The sequence below is a fragment of the Osmerus mordax genome, chromosome 8, assembly GCF_038355195.1.
Source record: "Osmerus mordax isolate fOsmMor3 chromosome 8, fOsmMor3.pri, whole genome shotgun sequence".
Lineage (NCBI taxonomy): Eukaryota > Metazoa > Chordata > Actinopteri > Osmeriformes > Osmeridae > Osmerus > Osmerus mordax.
In genome coordinates, this window is record NC_090057.1 from 14,082,716 (window position 1) to 14,104,888 (window position 22,173).

The window sequence follows — 22,173 nt, forward strand, 5'->3', positions numbered from 1 at the left end:
GGAGTTAAGTGGGTTGAGTCAAACATGACAGGGAAAGAGAGAGAGCAAGAAAGAAATGTTTCTAAATGTTCATTAGGTTACATTAACCACTAAGGTTACAGGTTAGTACATTATTAACCACTATGGTTAACTACCATGCAACTACAAACCCATGTCTATAATCAAAACATTGTAGGTATATAGGAATTAACATGGCATTTAATGAAACCCACAGGACACGTCTGGAAAGGCCTAGACTGGTTGAACCTGAAGCAGAGTTATGTGAGGGGTAAGGGTTGAAGATGGAGGGATTTATGTAGGCGGTGTGACTGTTGTTGGGCCAAGTCCCCATTCCAATGGTGCAGTTTGTTGTAGCAGCAGTGCCCCACATTTGACTGAATTGAAATGCCACACATCCCAGCCAGATCTGGTCATGGTCCTTGCTGTCTGGGTACAGGTCTGTTCCTGGATCCTGGATCCCACTGGCCCAGACACACACCCCATGCACTTTTGAAGGTCAGAGAAGATAACCTATCAGGATACAGGAATGAGATATATCCATTGTGCTTAAGCCTATCACAAGACAGGATGGAGGTGGAGTTGAGGGACGGTCCCAGATATTCTCTGATTGAACAGTCGACATGGTTTTATAATTACTTCAGTGTTTCATAACGGCTGGTTCAATTCTAGAACAAAAACCGAACCCAATTTAGAGAGACAGTCTCTGATCCTAGCCCTAATCAGACTCTCTTTCCCACAATGTTAAGAGGTATTAGTCTGAGGGACAGACAGGGGTTGTTCCAGGGACAGGAAATGAAAGAGGACGTGTCTGGTGTCCAGACAGGCTGGCGGATGATTGAGTCGCCTTCTCACCGTTTGTAGTCATGATGAATCTTCTTAGCTGTGGCTAACGGTGCAGACCCAGCTACCTCCCATGATTCTTTTCTCAGTCTCACTCCGGAATGTTCCGACTTCTCCGGTTTTCAAACGGCTCCGATTCCGTCTGACAGTCTAGGACTGGTTCTCCGTCTGTGTGTATTTAGGTAGGTGGGCGCGTGTATGTACTTTTAGCATGCGTGTCAATGTGTGTGTGTCAGCCTTGTCTTTGAGGATTCCTCACTGTTTGAGGCTGATCACTTTGTGGTTGCCATCACAACTTGGAATAGTTGGTGAGTGTCCACCACAAATAGAACATGAGTAGGCAGACACTCTCATCTCTCTGTCTGTCTTTCTCTCTCACACACAGACAAACACATCTCACCCCCACCTCCATTTTCCACCATCATTCCTCTCCTCCCTTTCATCTTCCTCCTGTCCCCCACCCCCTCATCTTCTTCCCCCCCTCCCCTTTCCTCCGCAGTTTGGAGGAGCAGAGAGCATCTGAGAGCAGTGGCCCTGAGAGCCGAGCCGTGCTCCAGCAGGAATGTGTTTAACTAAGTCAGGAGCAGGCTTGATAAGGTTCTAGGCTAAGTCCAGAAAAGTATTAGCCCTGGTTTTCACTTGTTTACAGTGGTGGGACAGGCCGAGGTAAAAGGAGCTGAATGAAGTCTGTGTGGAACTGTCTATTCCCATGACCACGTCAGTAAATACGGACCTATTCAGTGGCTTTATTAAAAAACCTTGGGGTTGTAACCGGGCAGATTAGTGGCTATGGAGACAGGATCAGACTGATGTTCTCCACACACACACAGGAACATTAGAGAGAGGACGGACAGTGATAACGGGAGGGAGAAGTAAGAAGGGTCAAAGGAAGAAAGGAAGGCTGGTGGGGGGGTGGGGGGGGTTAAAGGAGCAGATGAAAAAGAGAGAAGAACTATAACTCTTTTGTGCTGCGTCTGAGAGGAATGTAGTTCTAACAATCCCTCGTGTTCATCTATCTGTGTGTCCTCCGCGTGACACTTAGAGTAACCAGCCAGCCAGACAGTCCACAATGCAATAAATCAAACAGTCTGTCAGTTAGCCTGCCAGTAAGTTAGTCGCTTATACCATGAGGCATCTACTCCTTCAGTTATCTAGTCAGGCAGTCAGCAAGTCAACCAGCCATTCTGCAAGTCAGCCAGTCAGCACGTTATTTGGTAGCCAGGTAGCCAGTTAGCTGTGTGGAGTAGAGGGGGGGAGGGGGGGAGGGGTAGTTCCTGTATATTTACCTTGGCAAAACCTGAGTCCTCAGAAGAACCCTGCACACTTTGATTTCAGTGTGGGTCGTTCCTCAGCTGGTCTGGAGCAAAGAAAGTGTGAGAACGAGACAGAGAGAGAGTGTGAGAGTAAGACAGAGAGAGGGATAGAGCAAAACAGAGAGAGAGGGATAGAGCAAAACAGAGAGAAAAGGATGGAGCAAGACAGAGAGAGAGTGAGGACAGAAAAGTGTGAGACAGAAAAACGTACGACAGTGAGACAGGGTGTGTGTGGCAACGAGATAGAAAAAGAGAGCCTAAGAGAGAAAGAGAGACAGGGTATGAGAGTGAGACAGGAAGAGTGTGTGAAAACAAAAGTGCACGAGTGAGACAGAGAAATGAAAAACGAATAGTCTCAACCAATCATCTCCTCCGTCTCCCCCATATCCCCTTCTCTCTCTCTGGGACAATAGTCCCATTGTGGCGGGGTCCTGATGTTGGCAGAGGGGGTCGTCCTCTGGTGCCGCAGGGCTGGGTGGGCCCAGCTAAGCCTTGCTAGGCCCAGGCGTGGGTGTTCCGAGTCTGGCTGATAATGTTGTGGTGCCTCCGGATGCTATACAGCCTGTCATCTGCTCAAAGTCTTTCTCTCTCTCTCTCTCTCTCTCTCTCTCTCTCTCTGTCTCTCTTCCTTCCTCTCTCTTTCTCTGTCCCTTTCTTGTAATGGGACAGAAACCAGATGTTTGGGCAAAAAATTGTTGTTTTTCAGGAGAGTCATTCAATGTGATGTTTCCCTGCAATGTTCCATTTGTCCATGGTTGTACGGTATGTTTGTGTGGATGTACACGCAGCATGTGGGCTTATGTATGTGTGTGTGTGTGTGTGTGTGTGTGTGTGTATGAGAGAGAGAGACACAGAGAGAGAAAGTGAGAGAGAGAGAGAGAGAGAGAGAGGGAGGGAGTGAGAGTGGGAGAATCATTGTATTCCTACCTAAGGGGACCTGAGAAGATGTCTAGCACACTCTGTGATTATGACCTGGTAAATAATCTGCTGCCTGCTATGGGGGGGGAGAGAGAGAGAGAGAGAGAGAGAGAGAGAGAGAGAGAGAGAGAGAGAGAGAGAGAGAGAGAGAGAGAGAGAGAGAGAGAGAGAGAGAGAGAGAGAGAGAGAGAGAGAGAGAGAGAGAGAGAGAGAGAGAGAGAGAGAGAGAGAGAGATTTGTTTGGTTTCTATGAGAGGCCGTCTGGGGCAAAACTACTGAAAAAATTGCTCATACACATGCACTCATCAGGTATTCTTTAGCACTGTTGTACTGATGTCATGCCAATAAATCTTGAATCAACACATTAAAATAAGTAATTTGGTGTGCTTTGCCTTCGGCAAGGGCACAACCTTTGTTCTCTCACATATATATTATTGGGTGTGCTCAAGCCTTCGGCGAGAGCACAACCTTTGTTCTCTCACATATATATTTATTTATTTATTTTCGCCCCACTAAGGATCAGTCAATATTTGGACTACATACACAACGGCGGTGTCAAAAGATTCGTCTTGGTAGCGATTGCGTTGGTTGTATTTTTATTTACGTTCCGTTGCATGGTTTAAGTAGAAATTGCGTTTTTGTGGTGAAAAGTGAAGCTAACGGTGGCTAATTTGCTAGCCACAGTCACTGACGTTACTAACGTCACTACGTCACTAACGAAACGAAAACACGCGTGACTACCTGTAGCAGAACATTCGTTTCACATCTGTTAACTTGGGGGATAGCTAGGCTAACTATAGTTTTACTGCAAGGCAGCTGCAGGAACGCCACAAGCAAAGAGGCCAGGGTGATAACTATTTACTCATTTTACTTTGTGATGTGAAACACAATTATGAAATGTAATGTACAATATTAGCTGATATTATTAAGGAAGTAGGCCCACATCTACTTTTGGAAACGGTAGTCTACTATTTCACTGAAGCATTAGCATCATGACATTAGCCTCTGTTGCCCGGGCAACACATACTACAGTGGTCTATGATGCATCTGTTTTCAATCTTTAAAATAAACATTCCTCACAAATACATTTTCGTTGTAGGATTTATTATGACATTACATTACAAGTAAACGATTTGTGGGTGAAATTATCATTACCTGTGGTTTCAAACCAGTGTTGCTCACTGCAATGCTGTAGCCTACGCGAGACACTACAAAAACATCTACACAGCTGTAGGAAGTCAAACGGCGACAGAACATGTTCGGCACTCCCCTTACTTAATCAAAAGTCTATCTAACTACTAACCTGAACTTCATTGCCACAGCCTAAACGTTGCCAATCTGTTCATGATAATAATTAATTTCAGCCTAAACCGTACAACGGAGCGTTAAATCGAATTCAACCAACGCAATCGCTACCAAGACGAACACAGCAGTAGTCTAGTAGGCATACTGTACTGTAGTAGTACAATTTACTGGGGCAGCTTCTCCACACAGGGCTATATCGCATTTTGCGTTGTTACTGACAATGATCGCTACCAGTGAGCTTTTAATGAATGAGCAATTTTCCACTAAATAAATGTCAAGCTTATTTACATTTTTTATATCACTGTGTACTAATCCAGCTGGTCAAATGTGGTTAGAAGTAGCTGGAATGTAGAAAGTTTGACAGTCCAGGCATGTAAATGCTTCAGTAAGATCTAGCTCATCCATGTGGCCTGATCCCAGCTGTAGGAATGTCTACAGCCCACACACACACACACACACAAACACACACACAGTAGCAAGTAACAATCTGCAGCCTGCCTACAGAGACCACAAGAGCACCAAGGTCTCCTATCTTTCTTATGTCCACATGATGAGACCACAGAGGTTTCAAGTTTTTTATTGTCAGGTGCATAGAGCAACCCAAGGTCAGACTGGGCACTGAACTTCTTGGGACAAGACAGTGCAAAGTAACCTGGCATAACATAAAAGTACTAAGAACATAGATTACATATTTGATAAAATAAAAAATAAAATAATAATAAACCTCCTAATATACAAAATATTCAAAATAGTATGCAATATACAATATAATAGACCTCTAATACACATAATGACCTATACTAACCTTATAGACCTATACTAACCTAAGACAAGACTTATACTAACCTAAGACAAGTGGGGTACAGTTCGTGCAATAGTGCAATATTGAGCTGAAAGTGACAATGTGTAAAGTGACTAGTGAGAAATGTATCAATTACCATATCAATGTCCATTCAGAAGCCTGATGACCCTTGGATAGAAATTATTGTCCAGTCTGCTTGTGCGAGACCGAATGCTACGGTAGCGCCTGCCAAAAGGCAACGGGGTAAATAGGATGGGTGGTAACAGTCTCTTTGAATCCTGACAGCTTTCCTGAGGCATCGTGTGTGGTAGGTGTCTTGTAGGAGCTTCCTGCCAATGATGAACTCAGCAGACCGGACCACACTACGTAGGGCCTTGCGCTTTTTGGCATTTACAAAGTGTAAACTAATAGTTAGTTAATCCTTTATAAAACATTTTGAAACATTAACAATACATTATTAAATAGTTAATAAGCTTATTATTAAACACTATGTTGATCATTAATGAACACTGTTAAAAATTATGGATTTATTCATAATACAATTCATAAGGTGTTTGATAACTGCATTATCATACTTTATAGACAGCTTGTTAATATAGTTGCAAACCAGTAGTTTAAAAGGTGTTAGTGGTACATGAGCTGGTATAGAAAGCATTAGCAAATGGTGAAGAAACCATTTACATTACCTTTACAAAGCATGAGTAAATAACTAACAACATATTTACTTATGTCTTTAATTAATGTACGCCAAGTCGAATACATTATGTAAACTAATACTTAGCAGATATCTTAACAACTATTTTATAAAGACTTACTAATGATGCAACTTTTGATTAGTAATGCAAGTTATAAAGCATTTACTAACTGTTAGTTAAGGCTTTTGCGTGACCTAATCTAAAGTGTGAACTATCTATGCCTTATTAAACATTTATAGAAAGACTATATAGATTTTGTGTTTTTGTTTTTTAGAAGAAATAGCTGTTAATTTATTTACCTGGGTAATAAAATAGTATTTTATTTCCATTAAGAAGCAATACAGTAGAATTGGTATAAAAGTTGTTTACCCAAAGCTGTATTTTATTTTCCAAGAATAACTGCAAATGTTTACTCCTCTGCAAACGCCTTTGAAAGCAGAGATTTGTTGTTGTCGTTTAACAAATTGAGGAGAATAAGCGTTTGCTGACCTGTCGAAGAGTAAACATTTGCTACAACAATACGTGGGAAGATACCAAATCAAACACGGCGAATCTAGAGCAGACGCCATCGTCACTACATCATCTCATCACTACATCTCCAAGGCAACATATCATCAACTCTTTTGATAACGTCTTCTGGACCAATAAGAACAGCATATTGGTTCAATTGCGACAACAGTACGAGTGTTATGATTGGCTAATGGGTAGCCATGCCAGCCGCGTATTAACCTCAACGCCGGTCTGCGGTCTGATAAGTATTCTTATTGCCCTCCGCTGATGTCATCTTCAAAATGAGCAAGATCGAGGAGTTTTACTATCCAGATGACAATGAAGACATCAACAGCGACGAGGAAATTCTTAACTTTCTAAAAGAGCAGAAAAGTGTGAACGACATGTTTAAAATGAAAAGAGTAGTGATGGGCATTCCGGCTCTTTTTCATGAGCCGGCTCGTATGGCTCAAGCTCACTAAAAAGAGCCGGCTCTTTTGGCTCCCTAACGGCTCTATAAAAAATACATGTTTTAACTATGAATTTTACTATGATAGGTGTGAAAACAATTTTAATTAAATTATGAAATGAAATCATTCTCGACCGTAACCACATATCTTTAAAAATGCATTGATTTGTCATGGCTCTCCTCCGAGTTTTGACTACTCTCTGACTGTGAGTTGGCTCCGCCCTCCCTCATGCAGGATTGACAGGAACAGACGATGATCGTGTGCGCCTTTAAGCCTACAAGTATTTTTTCGTTGTTCTTTGAATTAGTCAATTATTTTAAATACAATAAAAATTTATTAATTATTTCATAATCATTTAGTTTTTATAGGCTGTATTATCTATTAAAAATAGAGTCGGCTCTTCAGATATGCGAGCCAGCTCCCGACGTTCACTTTCAAGAGCCGGCTCTTAGAGACGGATCGTTCGCGAACGACCCATCACTAGAAAAGAGCTAAAAATGCCATATAATAAACAACTTACGAACCTCGACCGTTCGGTCATGCCGGGAAATATCAAACTGAGGTTTTAAGTACTAGTAGTTAGTAAGACACATGCCTGTCGTTACTTCAATAAAATAGTAATTTTGTGTATCACATTGTGTTGTGTCTGTTTCCTTTTGAGAAACGTATGTTCAGCCTTTGTGAATGTGAGGTTCGAGTATGGACAAGAATACCGTAATAAAAAACTTATAAATGTTTAATAAGGCATAGATAGTTCACACTTTAGATTAGGTCACTCAAAAGCCTTAACTAACAGTTAGTAAATGCTTTATAACTTGCATTACTAATCAGAAGTTGCATCATTAGTAAGTCTTTATAAAATAGTTGTTAAGATATCTGCTAAGTATTAGTTTACATAATGTATTCGACTTGGCGTACATTAATTAAAGACATAAGTAAATACGTTGTTAGTTATTTATGCATGCTTTGTAAAGGTAATGTAAATGGTTTGTTCACTATTTGCTAATGCTTTCTATACCAGCTCATGTACCAGTAACACCTTTTAAACTACTGGTTTGCAACTATATTAACAAGCTGTCTATAAAGTATTATGATGCAGTTATCAAAGACCTTATGAATTGTATTATGAATAAAATCCATAATTTTTAACAGTGTTTCTTATATACTTTTGTAATAATTTGACAGGTCAGCAAACGCTTTGTCGCCTCGATTTGTTCAAACAAATCCAAACAAAGACCTACGGTCTCGGTTAACAAACGTTTTAACAAATCTCGGTTTACAAAGGCGTTTGCAGACCTGTCGAGGAGTAAACATTTGCAGTTTATTAATGATCAACATAGTGTTTAATAATAAGCTTATTAACTATTTAATAATGTATTATTAATGTTTCAAAATGTTTTATAAAGGATTAACTAACTATTAGTTAACACTTTGTAAATGCCAAAAAACGTTGACTTATTATAAAGTGTTACCGAATGCTCTCTATAGTGCATCTGTAAAAGTTGTTATCATTCCCTCCTCTCTCTCCTCTCTCTCTCCTCGTTGGAAGAGTCACCAGCCCCACCTCTCGCAACCCCACAGCCTCACTATCCTCTACAGCTCCTATCACAACAATCACCATGTACCAAAACTGACTGTTAGTCTTTCAGACCTATGACCCAGAATCCTGTCTTTAGCTCCAGCCCTAGCCCCAACTTCAGCCCCAACCCCAGTCCCAGCCTCAGCCTTTTCCAGTCCTCTCCATTTTTCCTAATTTGTGTTTATAGTTTAGGACCTTCTCTGACACAGCAGTTAAGACCAAGGGTCAGGCTTGAGTACAGGCAGGCAGGCAGGCAAACACACACACACAACACACCACACCCACACGTACATGCCTACACACACACACACACACACACGCCGGGCTGAGAGCTCCCTGGAGAGTGCTGAACTTTATCAGTCCAATTATTGTGTTTATGTTGCTGTTAGTTCCAGTTTATACAGTCACATCTCATAACCAGGTCTGCACATGTTGTCGACTGACATGCAAATACAGTGGATTGGCGTCTGTACTGGCTCTCCGCTGGGTCGTAACACTCTTGACACATTATCGAAGCATTCTCAGATCGACTGTGAGGGAAGATGCTTGAAGGAATCTTTATGTGGAAAGTGGGTTGAACTCCAGGCTTTAAACACAGAACATGCCTCTGTTAAACGACGGTCTGCAGCAGCTGGTATTAATGTGTGTGAGGGACACACCTGGCTGTTTTATTGGCCACCACCACACCCCAGTGTGACCTAGGTGGGGGTTCAGAGGGTGATGGTGTCAACAACAGGTCCATGGGGTCAACCCAGTGCCCAGCAGGATTGAAATGGCTCTGGAGAGCAGAGCTTGGTTTGAGGTTCTGGAGCAGTGCTGGAGGTCTCTGACGTAGAGCAGAGTTGAGATTCCACAGTAGAGCTGGGGGTTCCGGAGCAGAGCTGGGGCGTTCTGGAGCAGAGAACAGCAGGTCCAGGGGGGTTGTGGGGAAAGTCTAATCATGTGTTTCTGGCCACACGCCATGCATCATCTCCTAAGATGAGTGATAGAACACTTAAGGGGTGCAGACCTCTATCTCTATCACTCTTCCTCTCGCTCTTCCTCTCAGTGTCTCCTTCATTTATTCTGCTGGGAACCTCAACCATCTGTTTTGGCTTTTGTGGTTTTTGGCTTCGGTCCGCGGGCCAGGACTGAGTGATTCTAGAGTCTCCTTCCATGCCCTCCCTAATTTCGAACTAGTAGAAAACAGCACACAGCTACACACACACACACACACTGTAGTTCTGTGATTAGGGCCTCTTTGTAGCTCAGTGTGGGCTTATTGTTTTTCTCAGCTCATTAACAATAAATACAGACCATAATGAGAAGAAAAGCACAATTTCTCATCTCTTGCCCGCTGCATTTCCCTCATGTTGATGGAATTCCGTTGGTATCAGGTCTTGATTTGCACGCACACACATACACACTGAAATGCCACAACAATATGGATTCAGAAAAAGGGGATTTTTAGCCTGTGTTTGGAGCGCATTACCGAATTTGACACCAGGGCCTCAGAAGTACGAGAGTGGATGTCGTCATCCCTGAAACACGAGGATTTAGTTTCAAAATATCTCTGTGCCTGACTGAGTTGTAACCAGGCAACTCTGCACCACAAGGGACTAAACCCTGGAAGCTTTTTCTTGTTAGGCACGGTTTAAAACAGATCAGCACTTCAACTCTCTTCTGAGATGCTGACAACAAACAGCATTTGCCAATGCCGTGATTGGCCTCACTGTTAGAGAGAACAGATTCAAGCGTCATCAATCATTTTAATATGACCGCTCTGCAAGTTAATGTGGTAGAGCATGGGCTGGATTTCCCTTCCATGTGATAGGCCAAGTCAATCACTTCATTCATGACTCACTTTTGCTGTTTTCCAGTGTGCCGCGATATATCATCTTGTCTCGTCTGTCCGGTATCCACACTTTTCGGTTAACTGTGACACTGTGTAACATCAGTCTTTTTTCTGTCTCTCTGTCTCTTTTTCAGTCTCCAGGTCCCAGGTGTCCGCGGACAGACAGGAGGCTTTGATGGAGAACGTGACCCGCATGTCGGACCGCTCCCGCCAGCTCCAGCAGACCCTGGGAGACGTCTCCACCCAGGAAGACCTCCTGGAGAACATCTGGAAACTGGAGAACCTGTTTCAGAACCACACCAACTCCCTCCACAGGCTGAGCCTGGTGATGCAGGGCCTGGAGGCGCAGGTGAGGGCCCTGCAGAGCGGCTCCCAGCAGACAGAGGGCCTCCTGGTGCAGCTGGAGGACAGGGTGTACTCTCTGAGCAGCTCAACCCATAGGAACGTGAGTGGCCTCAGCTCAGAGATGGCCCGGGCTTCAGTCGAGCTGCGCGAGCAGGACCGTCTCTTCCGTGACACCATGGGGCAGATGAGCAGTTTGAGGGACAAGGTGGAGGAGGTCAATTGGACGGTGGGGGCTGTCAATCACACCTTCCACAGTGACATCAGCATCCACCATCTGAAGATACAGGATCTGCAGGTGAGAGTTGGAGTCATTCCATTTGGAGATGAATCACTTGATTGCACTAAAGTTATAGACGTAATAGGCTTTCAAACGTTTTGATGACAGCATGTTAACTGCAGGTTCAGATCAGTAACATCTCGGAGGACACCACCAGCCTGTGGGTAACCCACATTCACATGGAGGCCACGCTGAAGAACGAGATGGAGATCCTCAACACCATCACTGAAGACCTCAGGCTGAAGGACTGGGAGCACAGCCTGGCCCTCAGGAACCTCACCGTCCTAGAAGGTACAACAACAGCCTAACCGTAGAACAGAGACGACATAGCCTTGCCTGTCCTGAAAGATAAGACAGCATAGAACCTCACAAGAACCTCACCATCTTGTTAGCTTTCATACAGCAGCACCTTACCGTCATGGAAGGTGAGCCAACATCAAGTATGACCTCTGGATAACCTCAATGTTGTTAAAGGTCAACATGGCAGCTCACAGCAAGCTGAGGCAACATGCTGTAGAACCTCACTGGAATCTCCCTGTCTATCGACATCCTCAATGTACAAGAGGGTTTTTGTCTACCCAAGGAAAAAACAGTGTAGAAACGTGCGTTTTCCAAGAGGGCAGATTTAGCTTCACACAGCGGGATGACAATGCAGTGATGTCACCCTGCATGGAGTAGACACGGGTGATTGATGTGAATGTTTACTAAATGAGATGGTGAAATGCTGCATCTGTTTCACATGTGGATGGGCGGGACTGACTTCTATCAAAGCTGGAAACAATTGCGGGTTATTTTTAGCACAGGGCTGTATACCCAGAACCCCCGAACCAGGCTCTGTCATTGGCTTTCCACTTTTCCCATTTGTTTGTAATTAATAGAGGGCTTAGCCAGGAAAGCTGCACACCCAGTCCAGTTACCAGGGTAATTGGTGGTTTTGGTCCGACGCACATGCCAGTCCTGACAACTTCTTGTATGTCACTTCTACCCACAGTCCAGTTTGGCAGCACTGTCTATGTGTCTGGTGGGTGGAAGGTGGTAAGATGCAGTTATAAATCCTATTGCTTAAACACATTTGGTTGAGCTGCAGGGCTGTAGTGTTGGACTATGACGAAGCTAGAGGCTGATTTGAGGACAACTGGAAGTATGGAAACATGAACAGTCTCTGAGCCACTTGATTAAGTGTAACGACCTGGTGAGTGGCATGTTTGCTTTTCCACTGGAGATCCCTCTCTAGCCCACCACTCGCTGTCACCTCAACCCTGAGCCCTCACTTCCGGAGAAATTATACAGTTACATAAAACATCATCCGGAGAGATTCATTCTCCTCGGTCAGACAAAATAGGAAGGAAAGTTGGAAGTCGTTTTGGAGAAATCATTTAATGAAATATGTACCCACACACTGTAATTTCTAATAATCGAAGCACTTTCAAAAAAACAACATTGGTCCTTTTTAATCTGTTTTCCATGATGATTCATCCGACTCGCTATTCGCTGCTTGTCCAAAACACGTGATTTGTCCGGTTGACCTTGAGGGTCTGATCCCTTATACAACAGCTCACTCCAAATCATAATAACCCCTGAGAGCTGCCTGGTGGTCCCTGATCTGAGAGCAGCCAGGGGTGACCTCCTGGAGTGTTTGTGTTGAAGGCTCAGGGTTTAATGAATGGATGATTCTCAGGACTACAGGAGCCACACAGGCCTCACTAAAACAAACCAACGATTACTGGGGGCAGTTTTGCTGCGACACTGGCCCCCCAAGTTGAGTCCACACACAGAAAACACACACTTGACCTCAAACACTGACCCTTCTCTGTGAGCCACTCAATCAGTGAGATGGATGTCGGTTTTCCCAATACTTGTTCTGGGAATGTAGACTGGCCGTCTGGAATCGACTGCAGCAGATCCATATCTCAGCAGCGTTCAAACGTCTCAGGAACTCCTGGAACATGCCTTTGGTGCTCTGGAGCATGTTGGACAAAGCAAGCCTGGGTTCTGAGAATCCCTGTGGGCTGTGTTGCGGTCCACCTTGTTGCTAACATGTGGTTCCCATTGTGGTGGGCTGGACTCTCCAAACATGCCTGTCTTCCAGTCAGGAATCCAAGAACAACAGAGCTGGGTTCAGACCATTCGAAAACTTTAGGATCAGATTTGAGCCTTTAGCTCGACTGTTAATTCACAGGGTGAGGTGGCGCATGAAACGACTAACAAATTTAAGACACAATCTATGGGTTTACATGAATCATACATGACCATGAAATCCTATTGTATTCGCTGAGAGGGAAGAGTGAGGTCAATTTAGAAGTGTTGTAACCACGTGTTAGTTCTACTTGAGATATTGCTTTGGGGGGTCGTAGGGTCGTTGGGGCTCATTGGGGTGGGCAAACTCACTTAACCCTTGTTCTGCCTCCGGGTCACAATGACCCGAAGGTTCACAACAACCCATCGTTGTGCTGCGACAACTTTACCCAATACAAAAACAAATAAAAAGCATTTTCTTTTAACCTTCGCGCTATGGGGGGTGTGAGACAGCCTGACGGTTAAAAGAAAACGTGGGGCGGTCACAATGACTGAAGGGTCACAATGACCTGAAGATAACACATGGGTTAATCCATAGATATATATAAAGGGTAGATGTCTCGTCCACGTTGCCGGACAACAGAGTCGAACGTCCGCACATGGCGGCCATCTTGCTACAGTCAACTCGCTCACCCATAACATTGTGTTGGTGCTACATGTACTTTTTAAATAACCATAACTTGCTCGATTTTCAACCGATTTTGAAACGGTTTGGTTTGTTATCAACGTCAGAGATGTCGTTATGCCACTGCATACTTATGAATAATTATGTATTTTTTTATTTTTTTTAAGAATAGAAGTATGCAGTGGCATAACGACATCTCTGACGTTGATAAAAAAAAAAAACCGTTTTAAAATCGGTTGAAAATTGAGCAAGTTATGGTTATTTAAAAAGTACATGTAGCACCAACACAATGTTATGGGTGAGCGAGTTGACTGTAGCAAGATGGCCGCCATGTGCGGAAGTTCTAGACTCCGCCGTAAGACATCTAGTCTTCATATATATCTATGAGTTAATCCCCCAAGTTAAATTAGTTACAGTTACCGTTTCTTCCCTTTGTACCTGTTTACTGTCTCCAACAATGATACTAACAGCATTGTAATAACATGATGTCCTGGAGTTTTCCTCTGCATTTTATACAGCTGTGCTCAAAGATACAGATGTATTTACGTCTGTGCTTTTCTTCCTCAGGGCCTCCAGGACCAAAGGGGGAGAAGGGTGACACAGGCGCGCTGGGGCCCCCTGGTGTACCTGGGTTGACTGGCATGAGAGGTCAGTACCACAGCTTCCAAGGCTGTTTATTTAAGTCCACCAGAACGTTCCAGAAAAGGACCATCAGTCCTCCTCTCCAGACGTCCACACGTGCCCAAAGACGCGGCACAACATTTGTCACACTTCTGTCAGGGGTTCCCAGAAACACGACCGTAACTGGTGCAAGCCACTGCTCCACAAGTCTAAGCCTCAAAGACCAATTTCCAGGAAGACCCCATCCCCGTCTCAGAATATATAACCGTGTCATTAATTAGAACCGTCCAGCATTCCAAAACACTTTACAGGTTTCTGCAACTGGCCACATTTCAGCCCCTGAGGACCCTAACTTATTGATTAGATTAGTGGGGTCACTGGTCTCCAGGATCAGTGACCAAACCAAAGCACCTCACTTCCTTTGATCTCCCCGTCTGCAGTCTTAACAGTCTATCAAGCACCCCCCCCTCCCCCCTCCACCCCAAGGCATCTTGGGAGATGAAGTCTGGTCACTACTTTATACATTATAGTATGTTATGCTCAGAGTGGGGTCCTCCTTAATATCCATGATAAAATTTTGTTTTTCACTTTTTTGAAGGCAGACCACATGGTGTGTGAAGAATTTAGATGAAAGTCCAGTTTTCTGTGTTTGTTTATGTGTGTGTATGTGTGTGTCTGTCAGGCTTCACAGGAGAGAAAGGTTTCCCAGGGCCTAGGGGTCAGAAGGGGTCAGGAGGAGAGGATGGCATACAGGGGGATAAAGGAGACATTGGACCTATGGGGCCTAAAGGTATGTTTCATGGCAGTGTCTGTGTACATGTGTGTAATGCAATTATGATGGACCCATTGGACCGTAGGGCCTAAAGGTATGTCTCTCATGGCAGTGTGTGTGTACTTGCGTGAGTGTGTTATATTATTACCCACAGCTGTGCAGTCATTAGTTGAACTATCGTCTGGACCTCTGTTCCTTTGAAACATAGCAGGGTTCTCCATTACGTTCTCCGTTCGTCTTGTGCTATCTAATGGCTTCCATCCATCTACAGTACCGTCTCCTATCTACCATGCCCTACCGGGGAAGGGGGGGGGTTAGCACATCCAGAACCACTATACATCACTTGTATCTGTTCTACCCTGCTCCTGACAACAGGCATCCCAACCCAGGATGAATATCTATGTAGATATCTGAAATACCAGAGTGTGATTTACTTCTCATGTTATCCTTTCATCCCCCCGTCCTGCTGAGGAGGGATCTCCACCCTGCCTCTGTCTGTGTCCTTCATCCTGCCAGGGAATCTTGTACAGATGGATGGTACAGTGGGGTGGTACAGTGGGGCTAGCATGTGGAGTTGACCTTTATTCTGTCACCATGTGGGTATCTAACCCCAAAGAAATACTAAACGTAGACATTGTTCTACATATCCCAGTGTTCCAGACATTTTACTTTGGAATGTCAATAATAGTAAATATACTATAAATGAAAATCACTGTAATTAGTAAATGTGTTTTCTAGTATTTTTAGTTGTTAGGTGTTGTTAGTTTTACCTTGTCTATCTTGACATTATCTTGTATTACATTTGTGAGGGAATGTTTATATTGGAAGTAAGGAAATATTTCTGCTTTGGAAACTTTTGAGTTGGGAAAGATTGGATAACCACCTCGGCGACCTCAGCCCCAGAGTGGCTCCACGGTGGCAGGGCCCCTGGGGTGGATGAGGTCCGCCCGGAGTTCCTTAAGGCTCTGGATGTTGTAGGGCTGTCTTGGTTGACACGACTTTGCAACATCGCATGGACATCGGGGACAGTGCCTCTGGACTGGCAGACCGGGGTGGTGTTTCCCCTCTTTAAAAAGGGGGACCGGAGGGTGTACTCCAACTTTAGGGGGATCACACTCCTCAGCCTCCCTGGGAAAGTCTATTCAGGGGTCCTGGAGAGGAGGGTCCGTCGGATTGTCGAACCTCGGATTCAGGAGGAGCAATGTGGTTTTCGTCCTGGCCGTGGAACTGTGGACCAGCTCTACACCCTCGGCAGGGTCCTGGAGGGTGCATGGGAGTTCGCCCAACCATTCTACACATGTTTTGTGGATTTGGAAAAGGCGTTCGACCGTGTCCCTCGGGGGCTCATGTGGGCGGTGCTCCGGGAGTACGGGGTACCGGATTCCCTGATCGGGGCTGTTCGGTCCCTGTACGACCGGTGCCAGAGTTTGGTCCGCATTGACGGTAGTAAGTCGAACTTGTTCCCGGTGAGGGTTGGACTCCGCCAGGGCTGCCCTTTGTCACCGATTCTGTTCATAACTTATATGGAGAGAATTTCTAGGCGCAGCCAGGACGTTGAGGGGGTCCGGTTTGGTGACCTCAGGATCGGGTCGCTGCTTTTTGCGGATGATGTGGTCCTGTTGGCTTCATCGGGCCGTGAACTTCAGCTCTCACTGGAGCGGTTCGCAACCGAATGCGAAGCGGCTGGGATGGGAATCAGCACCTCCAAATCTGAGGCCATGGTTATCGACCGGAAAAGGGTGGAGTGCAATCTCCGGATCGGGGAGGAGATCTTGTCCCAAGCAGAGGAGTTCAAGTATCTCGGGGTCTTGTTCACGAGTGAGGGGAGGATGGAGCGCGAGATCGACAGGCGGATCGGTGCGGCGTCCGCAGTGATGCAGGCTCTGCATCGGTACGTCGTGGTGAAGAAGGAGCTGAGTCGAAAGGCAAAGTTCTCTATTTACCAGTCGATCTACGTTCCTACCCTCACCTATGGTCACTAACTGTGGGTAGTGACTGAAAGAACGAGATCGCGAATACAAGCGGCCGAAATGAGTATTCTCCGCAGGGTGTCCGGGCTCTCCCTTATAGAGATAGGGTGAGAAGCTCGGTCATCCGGGAGGGGCTCAGAGTAGAACCGCTGCTCCTCCGCTTCGAAAGGGGCCAGTTGAGGTGGCTCGGGCATCTGATAAGGATGCCTCCTGGACGCCTCCCTTGTGAGGTGTTCTGGGCACGTCCCAATGGGAAGAGGCCCCCGGGGAAGACCCAGGACACGCTGGAGGGACTATGTCTCCCAGCTGGCCTGGGAACGCCTCGGGGTCCCCCAGGAAGAGCTGGTGGAAGTGGCCGGGGAGAGGGAAGTCTGGGCCTCCCTGCTTAGGTTGCTGCCCCCGCGACCCGACCCCCGGAAAAGCGGCAGATGATGGATGGATGGAAGATTGGATATCTGGTTTGACCACTACTTCTTCAATGTAAGGGCTAAAATACATTAGGTAACAGCGGTCACTGTAAATAATTAGCTTTTTCTACTGACTGTCATGAATCTAAAACGGCTAAATATTTGCTAAAAACTGATTTAATATAGTATTATTCTTCACTTGAAACGCTGACTGGATTAGAGTTTAGGTTGGTGTGCAGGATGCCATCAGCTGTGCACTGATCATCATCCATTCCATGAGTCTGGGCTAACAAACTGGGCTAACTGACTGGGCTGTCAGTGTGTTTTCAAACCACTTCTCCTACTTGTACACTCCAAGGTAACCATGTCTGGAACCTCACTAGCTTGCCAGCTGTTGTGTTTCTGTTCAGTCATCAGCCTGTGGCCGTGGGAGCCTTCGCTTGTTTTGTAACGAGATCCTCCTCTAACACTGGCTACTCGAGTTGAAGCAGTGCCTCATCCTATTGGTCTCAAATCGGACCTTCCACAACGGGCCTATTATATTCCTGAATGTGAACTCCCAGCTGTGGAGGATCAGCGTGGCTTGGCTGGGCCATCCTCTGCCGGAGACTCAGATTCTCAGTGGACCAATAACACAGAGAGGTTGGGGCGTGTTTGGTGCGCTGGCCTGGCCTGCGCTGCAGCCCGGCTGTTTATCTGCCAGGCCTCACAGTTGCTGAGTCCAGCTGACTCACTGAGACTAGCAGAGAGATAAAACGGGGTTAGATAAATAAGATTTAGAACAACAGGGACGCCTGGCCTTTTAGTGAAGCCTGTAAAAACAGCTCCGTGAAGGAGGCGAGACATGTTGTGAGGCTTATAAACCAGGACTGAAAAACTAGCCAGCCAGTCAACCAGCCAGCCAGCCAATCAACCAGTGTAGCCAACCAGCCAACAAGTTTCCTTCAGTGTCCAGTGGTATTAGCGGCAAAGTGAGAACAGCTAGGGTTTGAATGTGGACCATATAGCGTAGAAAGAGTTTAAAGAAAAATAGTTGAGTTTATATGAGTTCCCCAGACCACCGCTAACATTACAAGGAGGATGTGGTCGCTTCTTGGCACCACCCGACCCTTTGGAGGTTCTGATTTGGTGTCACTTCTTCTTGAGCGCCCCTGTGATCAGGGCTGGGGAAACGGATTGATGAAAAGAAGGTGATGGTCATTGTGGTGCGGTTAGGGTACTTAGTCTATTATAGTAACCACGGTGGAGTTACAAAGTCCTGGCTAAAGACACAAAGGCTAAGTTCCTACAGAGCGTAATAATAAGGCTTTGAAAATTCCTTGGAAGTAGTTCTGATGAACATTCTATAAGAAACGAGCTGCACGTCTTCCTGTTTGCACAACAGTGCAGTGCGATCCATTCCGGTAATACACCAACTTCTAAAATGACATATCAAAAATACAACACCTCAGCAGAGATGACTGTTGATGTGGACCGATGATTTAGCACCATCAGATCCAGAAAGTCTTATGACTATGTCTCCGATGGCTCAGATGATGAATTACTCAAAGTAATCAGCAGTCTCCAGAATTTCCCCCTCCTACTCACACTTCCATAAGATCATTACTGTGGGTCCTCCTTGAAAAACATAAGGTGACATACTAGATGTTGTTTTGTAGTGATGCTACAGCACACACATTAAGGTTCCAATCTCCTATGCTAAAGACCTAGCCTAGGCTTAGCTAGCTAAAGACCAAGCTTGCTAAAGACCTAGCTAGCTACAGGAGTGAGGCTCTGGAATGTCTAGCAGGGTTGTGACATCATGGGGAGAGGCCTTTGCTAGCCAAGGTCATGAGTAGAACTTCCCGAAATCTCATCAATGTGTTTGTTTGATTGACATCACCTCTGTGAGCCTTTGTGGGTGGTTTATGGAACGCTGTTTGGACCGACTGACAAGTATTTCACAGACTAGAAACTTCACATTGAACAAGAAATACGAAACAAGAAATGCTAGTTTCATAAGAATTTTACGTCAGAGAGATCAGATCCTACTCTCAGGGTTCTTGTTCTGGTCTTTTGACCTGGGGTTGAGAAACACTATTCCAGGACAGTCAGCAGGAGGTGAACTGACTCCAGCTCTCCCTGGGGGTTTCTCATTTCATTTCAATCTACTGTATGAATTACAGGACTAGGTGACTATGTCTATTTCTAGTTCTATTCCTGGGTCTTCAGATGAAAATGGGAAAATTATACAGTGTCTAAAAGAAAACTCGATTCGGAGGGTGGGACAGAGGGAGATGTTTAATATCATCTCTGAGGCTGGTGGTTCTGGCTTTGCTCTCAGTGTGAGGCATACTGTAGGTTAGGGGGTTATTTTGGAGGGGCATTTAATGTTACCCAAACTGCTCCTCTCATCTGTGGCTCAGAGGTATTTCAGTCAGTCAAGACCTCAGACCGCAATGTAGCCTCAGCCCTGTATCCCCATGTGACCACAACTAGCCAGCCATGAAGGAGAAGCTGTCTATAGAGAACACTGTTTTGCGTGCCTGTTCAGGGAAAGAGCAAAGGGTCTGTAAGGGTCACTCCTCTGCATTGTATACTGCCCTTGTGAAGTGATAGGTTAGAGAGATAGATGTTTAATGCTCTTTTTGCAACTCTCTCTCTCTCTCTCTCTCTCTCTCTCTCTCTCTCTCTCTCTCTCTCTCTCTCTCTCTCTCTCTCTCTCTCTCTCTCTCTCTCTCTCGTGTTTACCAGGTGACAGAGGAGAGAGGGGGCCGAAGGGGGCGAAGGGAGACAGAGGCGACCGAGGAGAGAAAACAGGTGAGATAAATGCTGGAGAGGTTCACGATAACGGACAGATCACAAGTCAGAGCGACAGGTAGGCCCAAAACTTGACTGTTGGGTGTCAATACCAAGCTACATCAACACCAACGTTAATTTAACATCACAGAGGTCTTGAAGCAGGTCCAGATCCTTCTGGTCTGGCAACTTCACTAGGCAGTGACATCACGGCTGCCGGGCAGACTCTCACAGTAAACAGCCCTGCCAGTGGATCAAACAAAGCCAAGTCTTTACAGATGCACTCACAACAGGAATGGACCCAGGATCTGATGGAGTTAAAGATATCCATTTTACTGCATCGGAACAGAAAATGTCGTCAAACACTTGTTGTCTTTGAGCTTTGTCATAGGTTGAGCTTTGTCATTTGGTGAACTGGCTCGCTGGCTTGGCTGTACTGTATTGTTTTCCTTATTCCTTCCCTGTGTCCTGCATGCAGACTGAAGTCAAGACAACAGGGTTTACCACAACAGGAGATACAAACCCAAACCCTGCAGCTGAGTGGTTTTCTCAAAGTCAGATGCAGAATCTGCTAGTGTGTTTGTGTCGTTAACTTATTAAATGGACATTTGTGGCCCTTATAGAGAGATCTTAGGAAGATACTGGGTTTCTTTTAAGTGTGTGTGTGCACGCGTGTGTGTGTGTGTGCATGATAGAGTCATGTGCTGAGCACATGGAGCAACAGGTAAATGATTCAGTGTGTTTTCAGGCAGGAAAAGAAAACAAACCTCAAGCCCCTGTGACATCACCACGGAGCTGTTCTGGAGCATGGCTGTGTGTGTGTGTGTGTGTGTGTGTGTGTGTGTGTGTGTGTGTGTGTGTGTGTGTGTGTGTGTGTGTGTGTGTGTGTGTGTGTGTGTGCGTATGTGATATGAGAGCTGTAGCAGAGTTGTGGCAGACTGACAGCCCCACATATTTGAATCAGAGTTCTGGCCATTAGGCACAAGTCCTATAGCCAGAGTCTCTTGACATACATATGTGGTTGATGTGCAGTGTGTGTGTAAGGTGTAAAGTGTACCTACAATAGGCATTTACACACACACTCTTGTCACATACACATCTCAGATGTCAACTGTACCTATAGCAGTGTGAGAGTGAGGGGTTGCAGTCCGACCTACAACCCATATATAACTAAACTGACAAGCTGTTAAACATCAGGCACTCTAGTGTCTGTCTGGTAATTGACCTGACATCCCCACCCCACACACACACACCCAACACACACACACATCCAACACACATACACGCACACCAATCCTGGCGCCCAACTTTGATACCCTGTCACGGTCTCCAAGGCTACTGTAGTTCTCCAGACTTGTCAGGCTTTGTCAGGTTTTACCTTGATGTAGTACACACTCACACACCTCACACACCTCACACAATCACTCACCTCACACACACCTCATGCACTTACACACAGTTAGATAGACCAACACACAGTTAGACCAACACACTAATATCGGCAGGACACACAGACAAAGATGGACACACACACTACCGCCATCCCACATAAACAACGGGGATGGCAAGAAATAAAAACAAGGGAGGGAGAGAGGGAATAATGTACAACAAGTCTCAGAAGTTCACTAACTGCCAGAATGTTAGGATATTGCATGCACATTCTGTGCTGAGGGGAAGGGTGTAGAGTGATCCTAGAAAATCCCCTTTGAGATATAAAAAAGCGAGTCTCTCACATAATGACAGAACGTTGTCTTCAGTTAGGGGTTCACAAACAGTTAGGGGTTCACAAACAGTCCATGAAATAAATAAGATATTCATAAACACTGCACAAAAATATGCTAACAGTCTATTTGGCCTTGTTTAAAATGGATATTGCAGTTTTGTAATTTATCTTCTTGGCCATATGTGCTCTGAAGCATCTGACTGAAGGGAGCAGAGGAAGGGAGGGGTGAATGGTTCTTGCCTTTCTGTCTACAGCGTGACTGCAAAGGTTTGAGTGGTGCCGGTGATTTGGTTGCATCTCCCCTAGTTACTTGTCGTCTGCATGAGATCGGGGA

At 45.3% G+C, this 22,173-nt stretch overlaps 1 protein-coding gene across 1 annotated transcript in view; it reads left to right on the forward strand.

Annotated features, from left to right (window-relative positions):
- scara5 (scavenger receptor class A, member 5 (putative)) overlaps positions 1-22,173 on the forward strand; it is a 64,236-nt gene that overhangs the window by 28,048 nt on the left and 14,015 nt on the right. Inside the window, exons 4-8 of the mRNA XM_067242068.1 lie at positions 10,380-10,885; positions 10,990-11,158; positions 14,136-14,216; positions 14,872-14,979; positions 20,072-20,137. Coding sequence (XP_067098169.1) covers positions 10,380-10,885; positions 10,990-11,158; positions 14,136-14,216; positions 14,872-14,979; positions 20,072-20,137 — 930 coding nt within the window. The remainder of the gene's footprint in view (positions 1-10,379; positions 10,886-10,989; positions 11,159-14,135; positions 14,217-14,871; positions 14,980-20,071; positions 20,138-22,173) is intronic.